The 19892-nt window shown below is 57.6% G+C and overlaps 1 protein-coding gene across 1 annotated transcript in view; it reads right to left on the bottom strand.

The window, feature by feature from the left end:
• Positions 1 to 7087: 7087 nt before the first annotated feature.
• Positions 7088 to 19892, bottom strand: part of TRIM8 (tripartite motif containing 8) — a 29602-nt gene continuing 16797 nt past the window's right edge. The window contains exons 3-7 of the mRNA XM_059821156.1: positions 11590 to 11685; positions 10456 to 10689; positions 10080 to 10111; positions 9358 to 9473; positions 7088 to 8615 (exon numbers count right to left, since the gene is read on the bottom strand). Of these exons, the coding sequence (XP_059677139.1) occupies positions 8008 to 8615; positions 9358 to 9473; positions 10080 to 10111; positions 10456 to 10689; positions 11590 to 11685 (1086 nt within the window). The 3' untranslated portion in view covers positions 7088 to 8007. The remainder of the gene's footprint in view (positions 8616 to 9357; positions 9474 to 10079; positions 10112 to 10455; positions 10690 to 11589; positions 11686 to 19892) is intronic.

Genomic DNA, 19892 nt, shown 5'->3' with positions numbered 1-19892 from the left:
GAAAGACAACTTGTGTTTGGGAGTGATCCTTTTTCTTTGACAGGCTCATTTTTCCAGCGGTCAGTCGAGGACTACCTCTTCCCAAGGAGCCGCCAGTCAGTCTATGAAGCTGCTCTTCCACCGCTCCCCTCTGTCTCCCCATCAGAGACAGTCACCAGTACTAGAAGTGGTCAAAACTGTTGGAAGAAGCCTTTTGCCTTTGGATTTTCACTTGTCCAAAGCTATCAGAAAAGCCAGCCAGTGAGAAAGGAAAACTTTGGGAGGATCTTCTTGCTTCAAAAAAAATCATTTCGTCGGTTAAAAAAAAGTGTGTCATGAAACACATTCCACACTGACCTGGCAGGAAAAGGGAAGGGGAAAAAGAAAAGCAGCAAGCGATTTGGGTTTGGTTCAGTGAAGCAGGGTTTGGAGGAGATTTCGAGGGAGAGAAACGAATTCTGGGGTTGTTTCTTTCCAACTAATGTGACTCATTACTGTTCCTGCAATACCGGGACAGGCCAAAAAGTCAGAAACTGTTAGAGCTCTTTAAAGCATCAGCTCCCTCCCTGCATGGCCAGGATGCCTGGAAGGCTGTCAGAGCCGCTGGAAAAAAACATTATAGATGGTCACACTTAATTTCTTTTCTCTCCTTTTTTTTTAAGGCACGCTATATACTGAGTTGTGGTATTTTTTCAGCAAAGTAGGAAATACTTTTTCATCTTGTTTGCCTAATGGATTGGATGTGAAAAATATTTCTCTGGCAAGTGAACACCCTGAGAGTTGTTTGACTTGTCACGACGTTATGTATCGGCCCCTGCGGCCCCCGGCCCCTGAAGCCGCTGCACTTCCCCTCTCCTGTTGCTGTTTACTGTGGGACACACTGTAATTTATGGCGAGGCTGCGTGTGACCTTGCATGCGTCTGCTCGAGCGAACCGCAGCTCCCTTCCCCGCACAAGCCCCGCTTTACATTCACATGATGAATTTAGTGCTCCCGAAAGGACAAGGAACTGAGTGGATTGGATGTGGGGAGGGGAAAAAAAAGAAAATAATAATAATCCACAGCCTGAAGGAGAAATAAACACTGAGATTTTTGTTCCTCTTTGACCAGATTTCCCTGTTGTTTATGGCCTTGCACCCCACCGGATGACTGCCTTTATCAGAGCAGAGACGTCGCCCGTGGCCACAGAGCCAGGGATTTCAGCCTGCGCGTTCTCGCGTTCTCGCCGCGTGGGCATCCCCCAGCCCTGCCGTGCTCTGCCGGCGCACGCGTTGGTGAGGGCAGCCGGACTGATGGCCACCCTGCTCCAGCCGTGTTGCCCACCCACCCAGGAGCTGCACTGAAGCTGTTTTAATTTTATTTTGTTTTGTTTAAGTGGAACAAGCTCACGCTGCAGCCTTGCGATTGGCTCCTGGCTAAATTGCAGCTTCAGGCTCAGTTGGCTGAATTTGAGCTTGTTGGATTTTTTTTTTTTTTTAATTGCAATCTGTTCACTTATTTCCCTTCCCAACACCGACTGGAAGCGAAACTCCTGTAAAGCTGCAGTCGGGCTGCGCCTGTGCTGGGGGACGCCGTCAAAGGAACAGCACAGGGGCGGGGGGGGGGCAGGGGGTGCCCCCTCCACATTTCCTATTTAGCTCGCTGACCGAGATGAGTATCTGTATCCCTTTTAATGGGAAAAGGAAAAAAAAAAATAAACAAAAACCCCAGTCGGAAGAGGAAGGGTTGGAAGGAGCCCCTCTCTTCCAATGTGCCATGACCGCGTGGCTCCAGCCCTACAGCCGGCACGGCCGGGCAGCCAAACACAGCCCCGAATAAATAATCCTGCGAGAAAGGGAAGCTGTCAGGTAGGTTAGGCCCCAAGTCTAAGCTGCATTAGGCGCTGGCAGGAACGCCCTGCAAATAAATCATCTGGATGAGAGGTATTTTTAAATAGAAGTTGTCCTTGCTGCTTGGCTTTGCAACCTTTATTTTGTGCTACCGATGGGAGCCGAAGCCTGCACGCTTTAACGCTTTTCTGGCTGGCGGAAGAAAGCTGGCAGGGGCTCGAGGTGCCAAGGGGGACACTGCTGGGGAGAGCGGGTCCCCCCACACCGAGAGCATCGCCCATGGGCTGGGGATACCGTGCGGTCCCCAGCCTGCGACAGCTGGGTCCCAACCGACCAGGCAAAGCCCGGCATCTTGGGGTGGCTGAGCCAGCTGTCCTGCCCCGGCTCCATCGCTCTCCCTGATGTCAGGCAGGAGGATTTATGTGTATTTTGAGTTCATTTTTATAGCCGGCACCTGTGAGGCCAGCGCCAGGCAGGGATAACCAAGGGGGCCACGCCGTGGGGGGCTGGGACGGTGGCATGGGCACGGAGAGCTAGTCTGGGGAATGGGGAAACTGAGGCACAGCAACCCCTCTGCACCTGGAGGTGGCACTTGGGTCTGGGACCAGGCAGGGGGCTGAGGCCATGGCTCATGCCCACTTTCGGAGCCAGGGCAGGAGCCACAGCTCTCGCAGGCCTGGGGGGGCTGGGGGTGGGGGTTCACTGAATCGGGAACATTCAGTGTGGCACAGCTGGTGCGGGCTGCAGTTGCTCCTGACACTTTTGCCTCTCAATATGATGATAAACTCCCTTTCCCGATTAGCGCTGATCCCTCTGCCTCCAAAACAGTTGGCCCTAATGAACATACGGCCCAACAGCTGTAAGCGGTTATACATATGCATGGATATATATATTTATCCCCCCCCCAGCCCATCCATATATACTGGAGATCACAGCTGTTGCTATTCTTCCTTGCAATGCAGATCAGACGCTCTCTCTCTTTGGAGTCTTACTTGACCTATTTTGCAGGCGCAAGATTTTTTGTGATGATGATTTCCCCAGTTGGTGCTTTTGATTCTGCCTGAAACATCTTGATTGAAGACAAACAATGGCAGCTCCGGCAGCCGGCAGCGCCCCGCACCCACGCGCCGCCCCGGCCCTGCCAGCCGCCACGCGCCGGGGGGGCCGAGGGACGGGGTCCGGCTGGCGCTTCCCAGGGTGGCAGCGGTTGCCGGCTGGTCCATCCTGACCGGTCTCCTCTGCTGACCCTTCCCTGTGCCCACGGGACAGGGCTCTGCTGCCTGGTCCATCAGCTCGGCCATCCAACCTGGACCTTGAAGCTTGTGCTGGTCTCCCCATCCTCTGCCACCTCCAGCCGGGCTGTCCCCTGCTCAGCCTTGAGCCCCTTCCCACCAGCTGGAAACTGCTCTGCCACCCCAAAATCTTACAAACCAGGTGGTGACACCCCTTGGAATCCCAGGGGTGCCTCAGCTCTAAGGTCAGGTGGGGAGATGGTGCGTAGGGTGCCAGAGCTGGCAGGGATGGCAAAACCCCAACAACGGCTGCCTCCCGCAGTGCGGCGATGCTCTGAGCACCCCGTGGGTGATGGAGACCTTTGAAGCCCCTTCCCTGGGAAACCCCATCCTCCGCCCACGTGCTCAACATAGGGGTTCGGGGCTGGCAGGGACTCTCCGCTGGCCCCACAGCCCCCCGCCGGCCACGTGGCGTGCCCCGAAGAAGGGCCCCGAAGTCGCCACATCCCAGCAAGGAAAAGCGGCCGTCTGAGCGCGCACAAAGCCGTTTCTTGTTTGGCATTTTCGTTTGAAGCGTGCCCTTCATCTGGGTTTCTACAGCAACTGGGAAGTTCCCGTCCTGGCCCAGCTGGAGGGAGCGAAGCAGCCAGGGGAGCGGAGCAGGAGGGCGGGAGGGGAAGAAGCCAAAAATAAGTTCTTAAAGAACTAAGGCTGCACTTTTCACCTCCATCCTGGGCCTGGGGCTGCTGCAGCCAGGGCAGGGCTCCAACCCTGTCCCCATCCTTCCGTCCCCAGAGGCGATGCAGCCAGCTGGGGCCAAATTGGGGGGTAGAAAACACCAGCCATTGGGACCCCTCCATGACACCCTGAGGTGTCCCGCCCTGCCCAGCGTCAGCACAGCTGCATCCCCTGAGCCCCTCCGCAGGCCTTGGGTTAAAGAGAGAGAATTACCTTAGAAACACACTTTTCTTTAAAAAAAAAACCAAAAAAAACCTCCGAGCCACCAGTGATTCATCTTAGGCAGCGAGTCTCTTCATTTATTCATTACAAGATAATACCCAAATCTGGCTAGTTAATATTCCTGCATATTTTCCAAGGGCTGATGAGGTATCTTAAACATCTCGCCGCGATGGGCTTTCATATTTATAAGGTTGATGTGCAAACTTAAATTGACAATCTCTAAACATACCCCTCAAGTTTAAGCATGTGGCTTCACTCCTAGGGCGCTGGGGGAGTTCCCTGGGCGCACGCCCCAGCTCGAAGTGGGTCCTGGGGGCTCGGCGGGTGGAAGGGCTGCCTGAAAAGGCTCCCGCGAGGCAAGGCGTGATGTCCCTATCTCTGCAAAGACGTGAGATTTCTGTTTCCTTGGGTAATGGGAGCGGAGCATGGCGAGCAGTGACCGTGGCGGTGGGGTCAGCAGCGCTTTGGGGTGAGGGATCGGTACGAGCACCCAATGCAGCTGGATGTGGCGACAGGTACCAGAGCCGGGCCTGCAGATTCCTGCTGAAACTCTTTTCCAAGGTTAAAAATAGGACTCGGTTGCAAACTGAAAGCCTGGTTTGCATGCACCCTCATTATGCTGATTGCTTATTTACATGTATGCAAATGGAGGAAGAGGCACCGGCTCCTCCACCTGGGGACCCCACGGCACAGCAGAGCCCGAACCCCGACGGGTAAATCCCTGCCAAGGGATGGGCCACAGTGCTGCCACCCCCTTCCCAAGATCAATCTGAAAACGAAGCATCAGCCCCTCTAGAGGCACTGATCGGGGGGACGAGCTGCGGCCCCATGACCCAAGCGTGGTGGCCGGAGGCATGGTGGTTATCAGCGCTGCCGCCTCTCCCCTCACCCTGCTCTGCCAGATGTGCGTGTCCGGCTCCAGCTGTTCCCCATCAGCCTCCCCCGAGCAGCACCGCCGGCCCTGGGATCCTTTTTCCACCAGGCCCCATGTCCTTCATCAGACACCAATTTGGTCCGGCCCAGCTGCTCATTTTTCTTTCCGCCGTGTGACATGTTTTCACCCGGCTCCTAATCCATCTCTTTCCATTCACAACTCGAGCTGTTTATGGATGTGCCTCTGCTCCCCCCACTTTTCCCACCCCCTGGACAGAGCCATCCATCAATAAAACCCCGCTGAGCACCCACATCAGCGCTTCCCCTCCCGGCAGCCCGGGACACCGTTAACCCAACTGGGCCAAGGGCATATGTTCCTCTTGCTGCTTGGTGGGGTGACCCCGGGGGGGACCATCGCCTCCCTCCCCGCCACCACCAGCACACGGGGTTTGATGTGCCGCAGGTAGCCGGGAGGCTGGGGTCCTTCTCCCGGCTGGGGAGGGTTGCGGGGCTGCAGCACCAGGGCTCTGCAAGGGGCACGCACTGTTTTGGGGCTGCTCCCTCCAGCGAAGACGCAGGGTGAGGGTGGCCCACGGTGGGGACATGTCCCAAGCCCCCGGAGGTCACCCTGTGCGGTGGGGGCTGTGTTCGTGTCCCTGTCTATAGGCGACAAGTGCTCTAATGCCTGCCTGGAGCTGGCAGCTGCCCGCTTTCACCGCAGGAGGCAGCTGTGCCAAGGAGGAAGAGGCGGATGATGAGGACAGCTTGGGAGGGCAAACCTTGGGGCACCAAGCATAAGAGCCATGGCTGGGGAGCACCCTGGGGTGGGGGGTGGCCCCAGCTGTGCATGGGGGACCCCTCCTGGGCCCCCCCTCCACAGGAGGGACGTCACTCATCTCGCCCCTGCCTCAGTGCCCCCATCACCACCGAGGCTCTTCCCCCCCTCGGCTGCCGGCCACGTGGACACAGGGGGAGGCGTCACGGGGTCCCTCAGGCAGAGGCTGGGAGCATCCCGCTCCCTCCTGCCACCCCGGGTGGCTGCTTGCGCCCAAGAAGCACAAGCCGCTGCTTGTGCCCAAGAAGCAAACCCCCAAATATCCCAACGGTTTGGGTGTTTACTGAAGCGTCTGAGCAGGACGGGGCTGGGAAGAGCCCAGCAGGGCAGTGGGGCCAAGACGCTGCCCTCTGCACCTCACGCACGGGGCGGCATCGACCTGGAGGGTGGCCGGGAGTACACAGGGGCAGGGGGTGCTGCCCCCCACCCCCCCACCAGCACAGCCTGGAAAGGGGGCCCCGTTTGCAAGGGGTTCACTGCCGCCTGCCTTGGGGTGGAACAGGGAGAGCTGAGGGTGAGGGTCCCCCTCCCTCGGACCCACTGCTCCCCCTGTTTTGGCTCACTGAGACTCAATCCCCTTCCTGTTTCCCACCAAAGCAGCGCGGGGAGAATCCAAACCGGAACAAAACCAGGGACATTTTGCAACCAGGAAAAAAATAAGGGAAGCCGAGCCCGAAGAGAGCAATGGAAAAACCCCAATGCCTCGAAGATGTTGCTCTGCTTTATGAAGTCAGCCCTGTTTTCCCCAGATGAAGACCTCACCCCTGCACAGCCACAGCCAGGTGAGCCCACGGCCCCGCTGCATGCCCTGGCCAAAGGTTTCCTCCTCGCCGTTCCCAGCCTCACCCGAGCACAGAGGGTCTCTGAACCAGCCCAGGGTGCTGCCAGCACCCACAGAGCCCCACAGACAAGCGGGGCTTTAGGCGAGGACGAAGCCTCAAGGGCTGGGTGCCGGGGCTGCAGCGTGGCCAGTACGGTGGATGCTGGCTAAGGCAGGAAAGCCGCTGTCCCCATCCCCATCCCTGTCCCACAATGGGGATTGTTCTGGAGGCTGCAGGCAGGATGCGGCCTGTCCAGCTCCGCGCCTGACTCACATCCTCACCGGCTGGGAGGGAGCCGGCGGAGAGCCACGGCTCCGACATCCCTCCCCGCAGGGCTGGGACACAGGACGGGCACTGGTGGGGACTCCCTCCCCAGCGGGGACCTGCCGCCACCCCATCCCCGAGTGGCTCCCTCCTAAAGAGCACGGCCGGAAAAATCCCCGCCATCGGCCGGGCACCCACAGGACCCAGGGAGTGGTTACTTCTGAAAGCAGATGGGAGCCTCCCGCCGGAGCTGGCATTCCCAGGGGAAGAGCTGCAGCAGAGCGAGGCGTTTGCACTAAGTGATCACATTTATTTGAATATTTTTTTTGTGTGTGTGTTCTAAAATCGGTTACAGAATAAATACCTGTGCCTTATAGCAGGAAGTCCACTTTTTTTTTTATACAAAGTGCTTGTTACAGGAAGTTGCATCAGCGATACGCAGGAGGGGGGTGCATTTCGGCCACACTTCCCCTCCTGGAAACTAGAACATTTTTTTTTTTATTTATTCGTGTTTTTTTTTTTTTAAAGTTTCTTTTCCCTTTTTTTTTGTGCATTAAATTTCCTGCCATTGTGTATTTACAAATCTCTGAAAGAAGAAGAAGAAAAAAAATGCCAATATGCATGAGAAGTGGCCTCGTAACACAAAAAAAAAATCAGCCTTTTAAAAAAAAAAGTAACAAACCCAAAATCTACAAGTATCGTTTCATACTGAATCAATGATAGATTTTTTTCTTTTTAAAAAGGGAAGGAGAGGGATGGGGAAAGGGGGAAAACTGAACCAAACCAGAAAAAATGAACTCAGAGAAATGGAAACAGAGAAGGTGCCACTGTCCCTTCTGAAGTTTTCCAAAGGCAGAGAGGAGCGAGGAAGAGCGCAACGCACAGACCCAGATGCCTGACTGAAATCCCCATCAATTTCTTCTCGGTAATTTCTCCCTTGTCTTTTCCCAGCGAGGGGCAGGAAGGACTTTCCAAAATTAAATTAAAAAAAGGAATTAAAAGGAAAAAAAAATATTATTTCATTTTAAAAGGATTAAAAAAAAAAAAGAGAGAGAGAGATGAGAGAACAACCCTCCCCAAAATCCTGGAGGGGCACAAGGCGGGGAAAAACTGGGTTTGATTTAAAATGGGGGGGAAAAAAAAGAAAAGCCAAACCAAACCAGACTTTTCTCTCTGAACGCATCATCGAACGGGACTCTCCGGAGAGTGTGACGGTTAACTGGTGACGTAGTGTTTCGCCGACGGCTGGCCATAGACCCTATAGAAATCCTGCCGCCCGTGCTGCTGGGATGCGTCAATCCATTCCCTCACGGCAAGTCCCGGGAGTGACTGGGGGACAGCAGGGGCGGGCGGCAGCGGGTGGGAGTACTCCTGCGAGGAGACCGTCCAGGGGAAGTGCCCCGACCGCGGGTAGGGCTGGTGCCCGCTGTGGTTGGACACAGAGGAACAGTAACAGTTATCCACGGAGCAGACGAGGATTTTGCGCCCGCCGTACTGGGATAGCACGGACTGCTGAGATGACGTGGTGTTGGGGTAGTGAGATGGGTTGAAGACGGAGCCCGAGTGCACCGGCTGCGGGCCGCTGGGAAGTCCAACTATGTGCTGCGTGGAGCTACAAGGCACCATGGCTTGTGCGGACTGCCCCTCGCCAGCTGAAGCGCCCTGGCTCATGTACTGGCTCGCCACAGTCCCGGACGATGGCTCGAGGAAGCTGCCCTCGGGGAAGGCGGTGGAGTGCTTGCGCTTCTCCGCGCCGGAGTTGCTGACAGTGCAGGGGTACATGGGGATGCTCTGCAGGAAGGGGACGGGGGTGCTCAGAGGACCTGCGGAGGGGAACAGAAGAGGGGGGCTGTGTCAAGCACGGCATGGCACAGCTCCAGGGTGCTCCAGCCGCTGGTCCAAACCTGCAGCGAAGCCCCGAGACCCGTGCTTCAGCCCCATGCGAGCAGAGGGTCCCCCAGCCCGTCCCACCAGCAGCAAACTGAGCACAAGTGAACAGCCATACACAGGGGAATTTGCAGGTTCCATTCTGGGACCTTGCCAGCAGGCTCGGAGTGGCCCCAAGAGCTGCTCTACAAACACGTGCACAGGCTGAGCCCGTGCACAGCTCGTGACCATGGTCCGTAATAGGATCAGAACGGGACAGCCTGGGTGACAAATCCAAATTCCCAAGGAGACAGGACTGGGAAGCCTCCACAGGACATGGTCTGCTCCCAGGCGTGGGCTGGGGACTGCAGGACCACAACAGCCCCTGGCTGTCCCTGCCCACGCGCTGAACCCCATCTTTCCACTGACTTTTCCTGCCGAAGGCCAGCCACCCTGCTGTGTCACCCCAAAACACAGCCGTTTCACAAGCCAAGGGAAATGCCCTGGGGAGAGTCAGGAGCTGGCTTCACAGTGTCTCCACTCCCCCACCGACTGCAGAGGTGTTCCCAGGGGTCCCTGCACCCCAACAGCTCTCCCCACCCTCTTGTACTGGGATCCGCAGGGCACTCAGTGAGGGATACAGGAGGTAGTGAGGTCCCATGCACCCCCCGCCCCCAGCACCCCTCAGGCTTCACCCACCTTCCAGCAACTTCCTGAGCTGCTTCTCCTTCTTGGCGATCTCATTCAGGAAGAGCTTGGAGTTGAGGTGGCCAATTTTGGGTGGAGGCAGGCTGCCACCTGTACAGTTCTGGGTCCTGTTGGGGACCACAGGCAGACAGGAGAGGTGTGAGGGGCAAAGCACACTCAGGGAAAGGTCAGGAAGCTCCCATGCTCCTTCCCCAGCACCCTCCCAGGGCCAAACCCCTTCCCCAGGGAGGCAGTGCCGAGGGCAGTGGGGAGCTGGCCCTCTCCATTGGGGAGGGACCTTCCCCATCCAGCCTTGCTGTGGACATCCTGTGCCAGTGCACCTCCCGCAGCCCCTGTATCCACGTGCAGCGCCACCCCAGCTCACCCTGGCTCTGCTAGTGCTGGCTTTAACCCCAGGCCCTGGAGGGAGGAGAAAAGGAGAGCAGAGCTGGACTGAGCCCTGTGCCCCAGCCCAGCTGGGTTGCTGGGTCCCAGCTCTGCTCTTCCACCAACACACCACTATGTCTCCCCCAGTCCAAGGGGAGGACTTGATTCAATGTCCCCGGGAGGGGATTTTTCATCCTCCCAGAGAGAGAGGGAAACTGAGGCACAGAGCACACCTCTCCCAGGCCCTGCAGCATCCCTGGCCCTGCTGTTCCTCTGGGCATCGTGCTGCTGCTGCCCCCGCGACAGCCCCCCTTCCCCCCCGAACACGCCTGCCCTGCCATGCTTACCTGTCCATTAAGATTTTCACAGACTTGGTGTTCTAGGAGGGGAAGGAGAAGCCCTGGTCAGTAAGGACAGTCCCTGCCCCAGTGACCACCTCCCCTTTCGGTGTCACCTTCTGCAGCCCCCCAGGAGGGGACAGGCTGCCCAAGCGTGCCGAGCCCCCTCTCCCTCCCTGCACAATATGCCCCAGACCCATCTCCAGCTGCGGCATCTCCTTGTACGAGGCCAGTGCTGAGCCTGCCCCACTCCTCCTCACCTTCCTCCACTGCTGAGCCCTCTGGAGGCACCAGCAAGTCTCTTTCGGTCCCCCCAGCCCACTCCCTACACAACCAGACCTCCCCCTAGCCCCCTCCCACCCCCAGCATGGGCAACTCATCTCACCTTCATGAAGTTGATGTCCTCGGTTTTGTCAAACATGACCTGGACAGAGCTGAGAAGCTTCTTGGCCTCCTGCATGCGCTCGTTGAGGTGGAGGACCTGGGCCGCGTTCTCGTTGCAGAACTTGGCCTGGGCCTTGTCCAGGATCTCCATGGTCTTCCGCAAGTCCTCGTCCAAGATCTGGTGCATCTTCTCGTACTGCAGGCGCACCTCATCCTTCAGCTGACTCACTTTCTCCTGGGGGAGAGGAGCAGGATCAGCCCCTCTGCACCCTCCAACCTCCACCATGATGCCCCAGGACACCTGGGTCCTTTCCCCAGCAGGGGTGGGTGCAACCCGAGAGCTGCACCACAGCTCTGCTCTCCTGCAATGCCCGCACAGACCCAACCCTGCAGTCAGCTGCCACGTGGGACTCCTACGTGCTGGAGACCCAATAGGGCCACTGTGGAGGTTTGGCTAATCCAGCAGATCCCACGGGCCTACCTCCCGGGGTCTAGGTGGGGATCGCCTCCAGAGAGCTAATGCCAAGCAACAACCTGTCACACCACTGAGGCAGGTGTGCTCCCTTGAAAAACCCTGCCCATCCTCATCCCCGTTCTCATCCCTGTCCTCATCCCCACCCCGGGCTGGGGTCACATCATGCTCCACGCTCCCTCCATGCTCTGGGAAGCTGAGAGGCTTTAAGGACCACGAGCTGATCTTATTTTACATGTGTCCCAGCAAAACACTTGCTTGTGTATCTTCCACCTCCTTGGCATTTCAGCAGTTTATTCGGGGATCTCCCATCTCCAGACCCTCCCCTCCCACTCGGGATGAAGTGGGTGGCCCGGGGAAGGCTGCGCTGAGCTGAGGCGGGGTGGGGGGGGGCACCTGATATTTAAGGACAGCCTCGTTCCTTGCCTCCCAACTCACCCCAGGACCCACAAGGCTGTAGGGTCACAGGGACACATTTCATCTCCCAAAAGTACAACTGCCAGGACAGGAATGGAGAGAGCAGGTCTGGCTGGCCACTCGCTCTTCCCGCGCATGTCCTCCCTCCTCCCTGCCCACCCAGCCCCTACGCCCTGGGCGCCTGTCCCCATTGTGCCATGGGGTGACAGCCCCGGGGCTGGCTGCATCAGGGTGAAACACTGGTACCTCGACCAGCCGCTTGTCTGATTCCAGCTTGTAGAGCTGCTCTTCGATGTCTTGCTCCCGCTCCTCCAGGCGGTCCTGCTGCTTCATCAGCATCTTCTGCAGAGATGGGAGAGAAAAGCAGCCATCAGAGCCCGGCGGCCACACGCACCGGGAAGCTTCGGTGCCACTTGCACCGGCTCGGCCCATGGTGGTTTGGAAGGGACAGGACTTTTTCCCAGTGGGATGCCATTGCCAAGCTGAAAGCCCACACGTGGCTGGTAGAGGTGGAAACCTCCCTATTTTAATGGCCGTGCAGATGCGCCATGTGTGCTGGGCTGCCTTATCAGCTGGAGACCTTGATTTGGGTCCCCTGTATGGGGGCAGCGCCTTGTCAAGCCCTGGGGACCCTGTGGGGGGACATGGAGAGGCTCATCTCCCACTATGGCAGCACTGTTTCGAGGCCCATCACCCATTGCCGGCAGGCTCCCGCGAGATTGTCGCCGCCCCCCTCGCGCCCCCGTATGCCACGGCAAATCCTTTCTCCCTTCCCCGCCTCCGTGACAAGCCCCAGAGCCAGCGTCAGAGTAATCAGGAGGGACAGAGAGAGGAGGAACGGTGCCTCCCGCCGCCCCGCTGCCAGCCCCCGGCCCCCACGTCTCAGTGCTGAGCCTGGGCCATCAGCCTAGTAACTGGGACAAAACGTGATCCCCAGCAATCAGTGTGAGTGCCTCGCTCCTGCGCGCTTCCCCGGCCAGGATGAAACCCACGACCCATTAGAAAAGGGCCCTGTCCCTGCGAGCAGGAGCAGGGCTTCCCAAAACACCCCTCAAAATCAACTCCTAATTTTTTCCCACCGTGGTTATCCCAAGGGAAAGCCACCACATCATTGGGGTGAGGAGAAGGGTTTCACTCAGCACAGACATGGCGTTAGAGACTCTCAGCGGTGGGGGCGAGATGGGAAGAAACCGACAGTGAGGATGAGTTTCGAGGGGATTATTGCTATTATAAACCGCCACTCGGGGATTTATAATCAAGTAATTAATTCCTGGATGAGGCGGGAGGGGGAGGGTGGTAGAGGCGCTGCCGGGATTAATTGCATTGCAGAGAAAGGCTGTCACCTCCGACTCAATTCGGGAGCAACTCCTTCCTGTTGTTTTTCTTAAGGTCTCGGGCACCTCCAGCCCCGCTGCCGCTGGGCTCCTACCACTAATAACGAGGAGCTAAAAAAACCTGGCTTCCCACTCACAGTCATGCACTCCACATGCGCACCCACGCACACATGCAGATGGACACACAGACAGCACGTCCACTGAAACAGGGTCCGAGGGGCAGCGACAGCAACGTGGCCCCCCAGGCACAGGGGGACATTCGCTGGCACGTGCGTGCAGAAATACACAGGCCTGCAAGCATCCAAGGGCATCGCTGCTGCTGTTTTTAAGACCAGCTGAATAGGTGGGAGCATCCACACGAAGAAAGATTTGATGCATATATTAAAAATCTCCTTTTTTCATCAAAAAAGGGTCGTTATTTGCGCTGCTGCAGTGCCCAGAGGCTGCAACCCACTCCTGGGTTAAATACGATGGGAACTGAGCTCTAGAGAGCAGGTGCAACACCACTGGCTCAGAGAGAGCCAAGGGCACAGCCAGGAACCACGTCCCAGGTCCTGTGCAGGCAGGGAGGGCTCAGCTGGGGTTTTGGGTCCAGCACCGGGCAGAGCTGTGGGGCGGGCAAGCAGCAGCCCCGTGCGGCCAGGCAGGGAGGCAGCGGGCAGTGACCTGCTCCAGGAGCATCACAGGCAGGTGCATGTCAACACAACCTGCTCTCAAGCACCACCGGCTGCAAACATGGTTTGCGACATCCCTCTGCGCAGGTCTGGCGTGGAGCGCAGCGAGCGCACCCGGCTCTGGATCCTGCCCCAGCATCCACAGGCTGGAATTTCCCCACCGAAATCGCAGTCAACTGATGGGAAAGACGCCCGCTCCAGGGAAGGAGATGCCTTCCCGCAACCCTGCTTACAGGAGGTCGATCGAGCCCGGGAGCTGGGGCAGGTCTTGCAACGCAGGCTGAGTTTCTCGCTCTCCAAGCTGGGGCAGGGCTGGGGAAAAATGCAGGACGGGATCCAAGGCCCACAGCTCACCAGGCGCAGAGGCCAAATCCCCATCCCGCCCCGGCGTACACATCAGGCATCCGACATGGAGCCACCCTGAGGCGGCCCCTGCTTGCCCTCCCACCCCGATGCTGCCAGGATGCTCTCACAGGGGAAAGCAGGGTTTCCCATCACTACCAGACGCCAGGCAGGCAGAGGCCACCCTGCCAGCCCCACCGGTGTGCGGGACCCCCGAGGGATGGACTGAACAGCCCTGGACATGCACATACCATCGTCCCCTTCCCGCTGCCCTGCAGCTACCGTGGCAAAGCTGCCAACCTTTGTGTTTTGTAACAAACCTCAGGGTGCTCTGCTCCTGGAATCATGCAATTATGTGAAATCAAAAATCACAAATATACACATAAATAACTTTTTATATACATAAGTTAATTTAATAGCCCCTCACAGCTGGAAAAAGTGACCGAAATCCAACCTAAAGCCACAGAAATCAGAGAGAATAGAGGACACACAGCGTTTCCTTTAAATCTCACATTTAAGCCACTCTCTTGATTTTAGGGCGATTTAAAAACCGTACATGCCTGGGATTGCAGCGTGATGGGAGGGCTTTTCACCCACGGCAACCGAAACCTTAACAAGACAGATGGGTATGAACTACCCCTTCTGGCACTGAGGGGCGAAATCTCATTGTCTTCCCAGCACAGGCTGAATTCCTTAGGTATTTTGAAAAGGAAAATATATCCCTTTCCCTTCCATCCCCTCCCAAATCTGGTATTTCTGAAGTCATGAACTCCTCCTCCTTCTTCTCCAGGATCAGAATTTCTCAGGGTAATTTCTCATATTTCATGCATGACCTTGATGCTGGGAGAACCACAGCTCCCTCCATACAGGCACCCTTCCTGGGCTCCGAGCAACTCCGTGATCCCAGTTTGTCCCCAGTTTGTCTTTTCCGAGACACACTGCCAGTTTGTGAAAAGGCCACCAAAAATGCTCTGTATTCCAACACCAGCTGAGAGTGAACTCATCTAATTAATTAATAAGTTAATCTGCAGCCAGGATAAGTGGCTGGTCCACCCCAACCCCACAGGACCCGGTGAGATGGGGTAGTTGCTGGATACCAGTTTATTCTGCTGGAGTTGCAAGTAATCTTCCCCCTCCTCATGGGAAAAAATAAAGGGGGGAGGAAGCTGAGCCCTACGAGGAGGTTAGCGGGGCTCTCTGCAAACATGCCGTGGGCATCAACCCCATGCAGGAGCAGGACCGCTGAAGGTGGAAGGAGAAACGAGCTCGCTGACCAAGAGCCCCATCATCGGCACAGCAGGGTGCATCCCAGGGAGCAATCGTGGCAAGTCGGGTGGGTTTGGGGTACCAAGGTCATGCACTGGGAAAGAAATGCTACTTGGAGAGCCATCTCTGCAGGAAGCAAAGCAAGCGCTGCAAGGTCTCATTCCAGGGAGGATGCACACAGCTGGTCCCCGTGGGAGGGTGCCAGGTAAAGGCTTGCTGACCATCACTATCCACCCAGGACTTGCTGGGAGGAAACCACTGCCAGGGAAACCACCCTCCCACCACATACACCTTATTGCACCTCCCGGTCTGACCCACCGAACCTGCACGCAGGCAGCTCTGCACCAGCCCCAACTCCCAGTGGTCGCTCCAGTGTGGGACACGTCCACCCCTCCAGGCAGGGGACGGGGGGACATCAGGGCTGCCCCAACAGAGAACTTTTGCAAGATTAAATGCCTGCAACCGCAAGATAGAGATGGTAATAGTTTAACAGCTCGGATGATACAGGGCATCTAGGCTCCTCATCCAAGAGTCATTACAGGGCTGCAGCACCACAAATGTGAGCTGTGTTACACGCACAGGTCCAGCTCAGCCAGACAGGCAACCTCCCACTGCAAAGGGGGGCACTGGGCTGTGGGAAAGAGCTCACACCCACCGGAGACCTCCCAGGCAGGGAGAAATCTGCAGGCAAGATGTCTTCCCGGCTTGTGTCAGGCTGGTCTCACCACTGTCCTCTCCCGAAGGACAGGGTTAAGTCTGTGGTTGCTGCTGAGCCCATGATAATGGCGGATTATGCCCCTGCCCCACCTGGAGCCCAGCACTCCCCTCGTCCCCGCTTCGAAGCCCCCAGCAGCCCGTGGCCCTGGGGCCGGCACAGGGGCAGCAAAATGCCATGACATGCCCCAAGGTTTCGCCTGCTCCAAGGACAGCCAAGGTCCCTGTGTGCCTCCCAGGGAGAGCTGGCGGGGAGAGCCTGTGGCACCCCTTCCCTGGGGGCTCAAGCACTCGCCAGCCCCTGCCCAATTCCCCCAGCAGGATCAGGAAGGAGCCTGGCAGCTTCACCAAAGCCAGAGAGGTGCCCCACAACCCCCTGAGCAGCTCTGGTTTTAAACAAGAGTGGGAGCGGTGAAAAGTCTTACTGTGTTCATGGGGGAAATGAAGCCCATGCTGCTTCTCTGATGTCTAATAAGGGTTGTGCATCCTTCGTGGCCGTTCCCCCAGCAAGAGCAACCATGTCCCTGCACACCGACCTGCGGGACACTTGAGGATGCTAATTCCCAATAAACTGGGCTAAAACCAGCCACGGGTTTGGAGGATACTAGAGGAGGGCGGGTGGACAAACCACAAGAGCACACAGCCCTTGTTCCCATAGGAAACGGGGGGGAGCAGAAAGCCAGACTGCCCCACAGAGTGCCTTTAACCACAGCTGGACGGCTGGCCCAGGACAGGCGCGCTCGCTTCTCTGCCTCCCTCCTTCCTTCTCCTCTGTGCCTGGGCCTTCCCCCCACCGCCAAATCCCAGCCGTCGAGTGAATAAGGACATTGTTTGCAGGCACCGGAAAGCCAGAACGGAGGGAGCAGCTCGGAGCACGAGGGGGAGGAAGAGCAAGGAGGAGGAGGAAGGTGGAACCGGAGCGAGGAAGCCATGAAGGGCAGATGCCTGTCGTGGGAATGGCTCCAGACACCTGCAGCTCAGCCCAGGGGCCGGGATCAAGGGCCCCCATTGAGACCCGCATCCCGGCACATTGCTGGAGATGGGTCTGAAGTCACAGCAACTGAATTTTAATGCATCGACAGCCCTGGGCTGAGGAGGCGAGCACAACCTTTCGCCTTTCTGCGCCTCCCACTCGCAGGCTTCCTGCTCCCCAGCCCCACTCTGCTGTCAGCTGGCCGGTTTTCTGAGAAAAACCCACGCAACAAGCTATTCTCGTCCCTCCTGAAAGCATCCCCCCACCTGCCAACACACCGGCACCTCAACACCGCACGCTCTGGGGCATGGCATCCCCGTGCCCCCAAAAAACAGGATCTCAATCCATGAGATCCCGCACGGCTGCAGCCCGAGGGGACCACGTCCCCACAGCCTGAACCCCCTGGAGCATCCTTCCCACCACCCCCACAGTCTCCTGCTGACCAGACCCAGGCAAAAGCAGCTCTTTCAAACTCCCCGTGGCCCCCACGGCAATCACAGGAGGCTGATCTGCTTACAGGACAGGAAGGAAATGTTTTCTGGTTGGGGTTTCATCTTGCACACATCTACAGTAAGCACCAGGCAGGAGGGGAGGTCTCAGGCCGGAGCAGGAGGCCTCGCCTCCCCCAGCCAGCCTGTAGCACACGCGTGCTGCTCTGGGGTTTGGCTTTTCTCACGGTGCTCCCGGCACAGAGATCAGGCTGGTTTATCCCCGGCAGGGGAAGGAAGAGGGGAGGGGAACAGCCTCTGGGATATTAATAGCTGCCCTTGCTAGGAAGGGATGGGAGCAGCAGCCACGCAGCGCACGGGCATCAAGGGACCCCCTGAGCACCCGGAGAGCTGGTGCTTCATGGAAAAGGGCTGGAGGCTGAATATCCAGTGCTGACTTGAGGGAAGAGGATGCAGGGTGCCTCTCTCAAGAGTGGCTCTCTGTCCTGTTCTCAAGCCAGGGTGGGTGAAGATGCCGCCTGCCTGTCTCCATTTCCCTGCGAGATGCTGCCTGGTCTCCAAGCCTTCCTCAACATGCCAAGGAGGAGAAACCATCAGGCTAAGCCCCATCTCCATCGGCTACCCCAGATGCAAAGCCCCATGTCCCATCTCCGGTGCCTGCCCCAGCACGGGGCATCCCTACAGCTTGGCTGGCACACAGCAGCTGGAGGCTTGCCCCACGCCACGACGCACGGCTACTCGGAGGTATTCAGGTCGGCCCTCGACCCTGTGGCACCCCAGGATGGCAGGCATGGCAGACCACACTCCTCCACACGGCCTTACACCAGCAGACCCTGGACCGCCACGGGGCTCTGCCGGTGCCCACAGCCTGGAACGGCTGTTCCCCTTGTTTACACCCAGCAGAAAGGAAGAACTCATTAGTAAGGGGAAAATACGAGGCATTGTGTCGCATGAGGCCAGCAGTGGGATTTCTGGAGGCCAGGAAATGGGGACCTATTCTCTGTTGGAAAGCGACCTTCAGAAGGACCTTGAAGATGTTAATTTGCCTCCCCAGGCCTCTGTGTCCCCCTTGCTCCCTGCTGCCGTGGGGGTTACTTGTGGCTGTGCCTCTTGCACAAATGGGGGAAGGAGGCCGGTGCTCTGTGCTGCTTTCAGACCCCAACGTCAAGCCATAGCCTGGCTGCCCCTGCTGTCAGCATCCTCTGAGCAGGGATGAAGAGCCACTTCGAGGGGAAAAGGGAGATTAAGGATCAGGGAGATGAGGCCAGCAGCTGCAGAAGCATCCCCTCTATGCCAGCAGCCCCGCAGGTCCCAGAGGCAAGAGCCTTCCTGATACAGGGTGTCCAGTATGGGCAATGTGCCCTCCAAACAGAGGCACCCCAAACACCGAAGCCACTTGTGCAGCGTGTTGGAAGGCAGGAGTGAGGCCATGCTGATCATGGGCCAGCGTCAGACGAGCCGCCCCTGGGCAAAGCGCAGCAAGAGTCAGTGAAAGCAGGGCAAACCACCTCCACCAAACCTGGAGCTCAAGACTCATTCACAGCGTGGGGAGGAGAGGAAGAAAGGAGCTGGCAACATGCTGGGAAGATGAATACAGGGACAGAGGAGCTGGTTTGCACACCAAGCGTGCAGCCAGGCAAGTCCCAACTGATGCCACCGGCTCCACAGGACAAAAATGAGCCTCGGTGATGCCCGTGCCTTTCGTTGGTGCAGCTGCCTCCTGCCCCAGATCCACCAGGAGAGATGGCATCCAGCCGGGGAAAATGTGCTGCACTGTGTCCTGGCAGCGTGGGGACAGCAAATGCTTTTGCGTGGTGCAGGAGCAAGATGGAGAGACTGGCTCTGAGAGCTGCCGGGGCTGTGGCTGCAGGCCCAACCAGGCCCTCGGGGCAGCAAGGAACTCGAGAAATCTTTTTTCTCTCTGCTGGGAAGGGAGGAAAAGGAGATCCCCGCCCAGGCCTGAGCTCAGATGCCGGCCAGCAGCCCACCCTGGCCAGCTTTCAGGAAGGAGGATAGTCCAGGCCGTCTTCGCCTGCGAGTGAGGAGAGCCAGGAGGAGTCACAGGGCTTGGCTCCGTGTTTATGAAGGACAAGGGTCCACATCTTCTCCGCCATCAGGGATGCGAGGGAGGAGCTCTTTTCTCCCCCTCTTTCAGTTTTAGGGGGAAAATGTCCTGGTTTGGGGCTGCTTATAAATCAATGCCAAAATTCATCCTGCTGCTGAGCCATCTCTGGCACGGGGCTTCAGCTGCAGAACCTGGCAGAAGCCCACCCTGCCCAGCACAAGCCAGCACCAAATGCCCTTTGAGCAACCGGCTCCGGAGCACTGGCATCGGGGCATTGCCGGGGCACCCCAGGAACGTGCAGGGGTTTGCAACATCCCAGAAAGCTTCAGGCATCCAGACCCAAACACCCTGAGCAGCTGTTTCCAGCCACTTGGGACCTCGGACTGACACCAACACCTGGAGCACATCTGGCCCCGATGACCATCATTGCCTTGCGCTTCCTCCCTACCATGCCAGGGCTGGGCCCTGCAGCTACACCAACTGGGATCCACCAGGTTTCACAGTATTTTGGAGCCTGAGAGATCGTGTAAGAAGTCCCGCCCTTTCCACCTTCAGCATGCTCTGTGCTTATGGTTTCTTGAACATTTCAATCAATTTACATGTGCATTGTGGGGGCCCTAAAACTCCTTTTTTCCCCTCTTCTGTCTTTGTTTTCATACATCTGCCCATTCCTGACCACAGATCCAGCTGAAAAATTAAGCCAGTAAAAAACCAGCAGTCTCGTTTTGGCTG

Source organism: Gavia stellata, chromosome 9 (assembly GCF_030936135.1).
Source record: "Gavia stellata isolate bGavSte3 chromosome 9, bGavSte3.hap2, whole genome shotgun sequence".
Classification (NCBI taxonomy): domain Eukaryota; kingdom Metazoa; phylum Chordata; class Aves; order Gaviiformes; family Gaviidae; genus Gavia; species Gavia stellata.
This window is presented reverse-complemented; position numbering and strand designations above follow the sequence as displayed.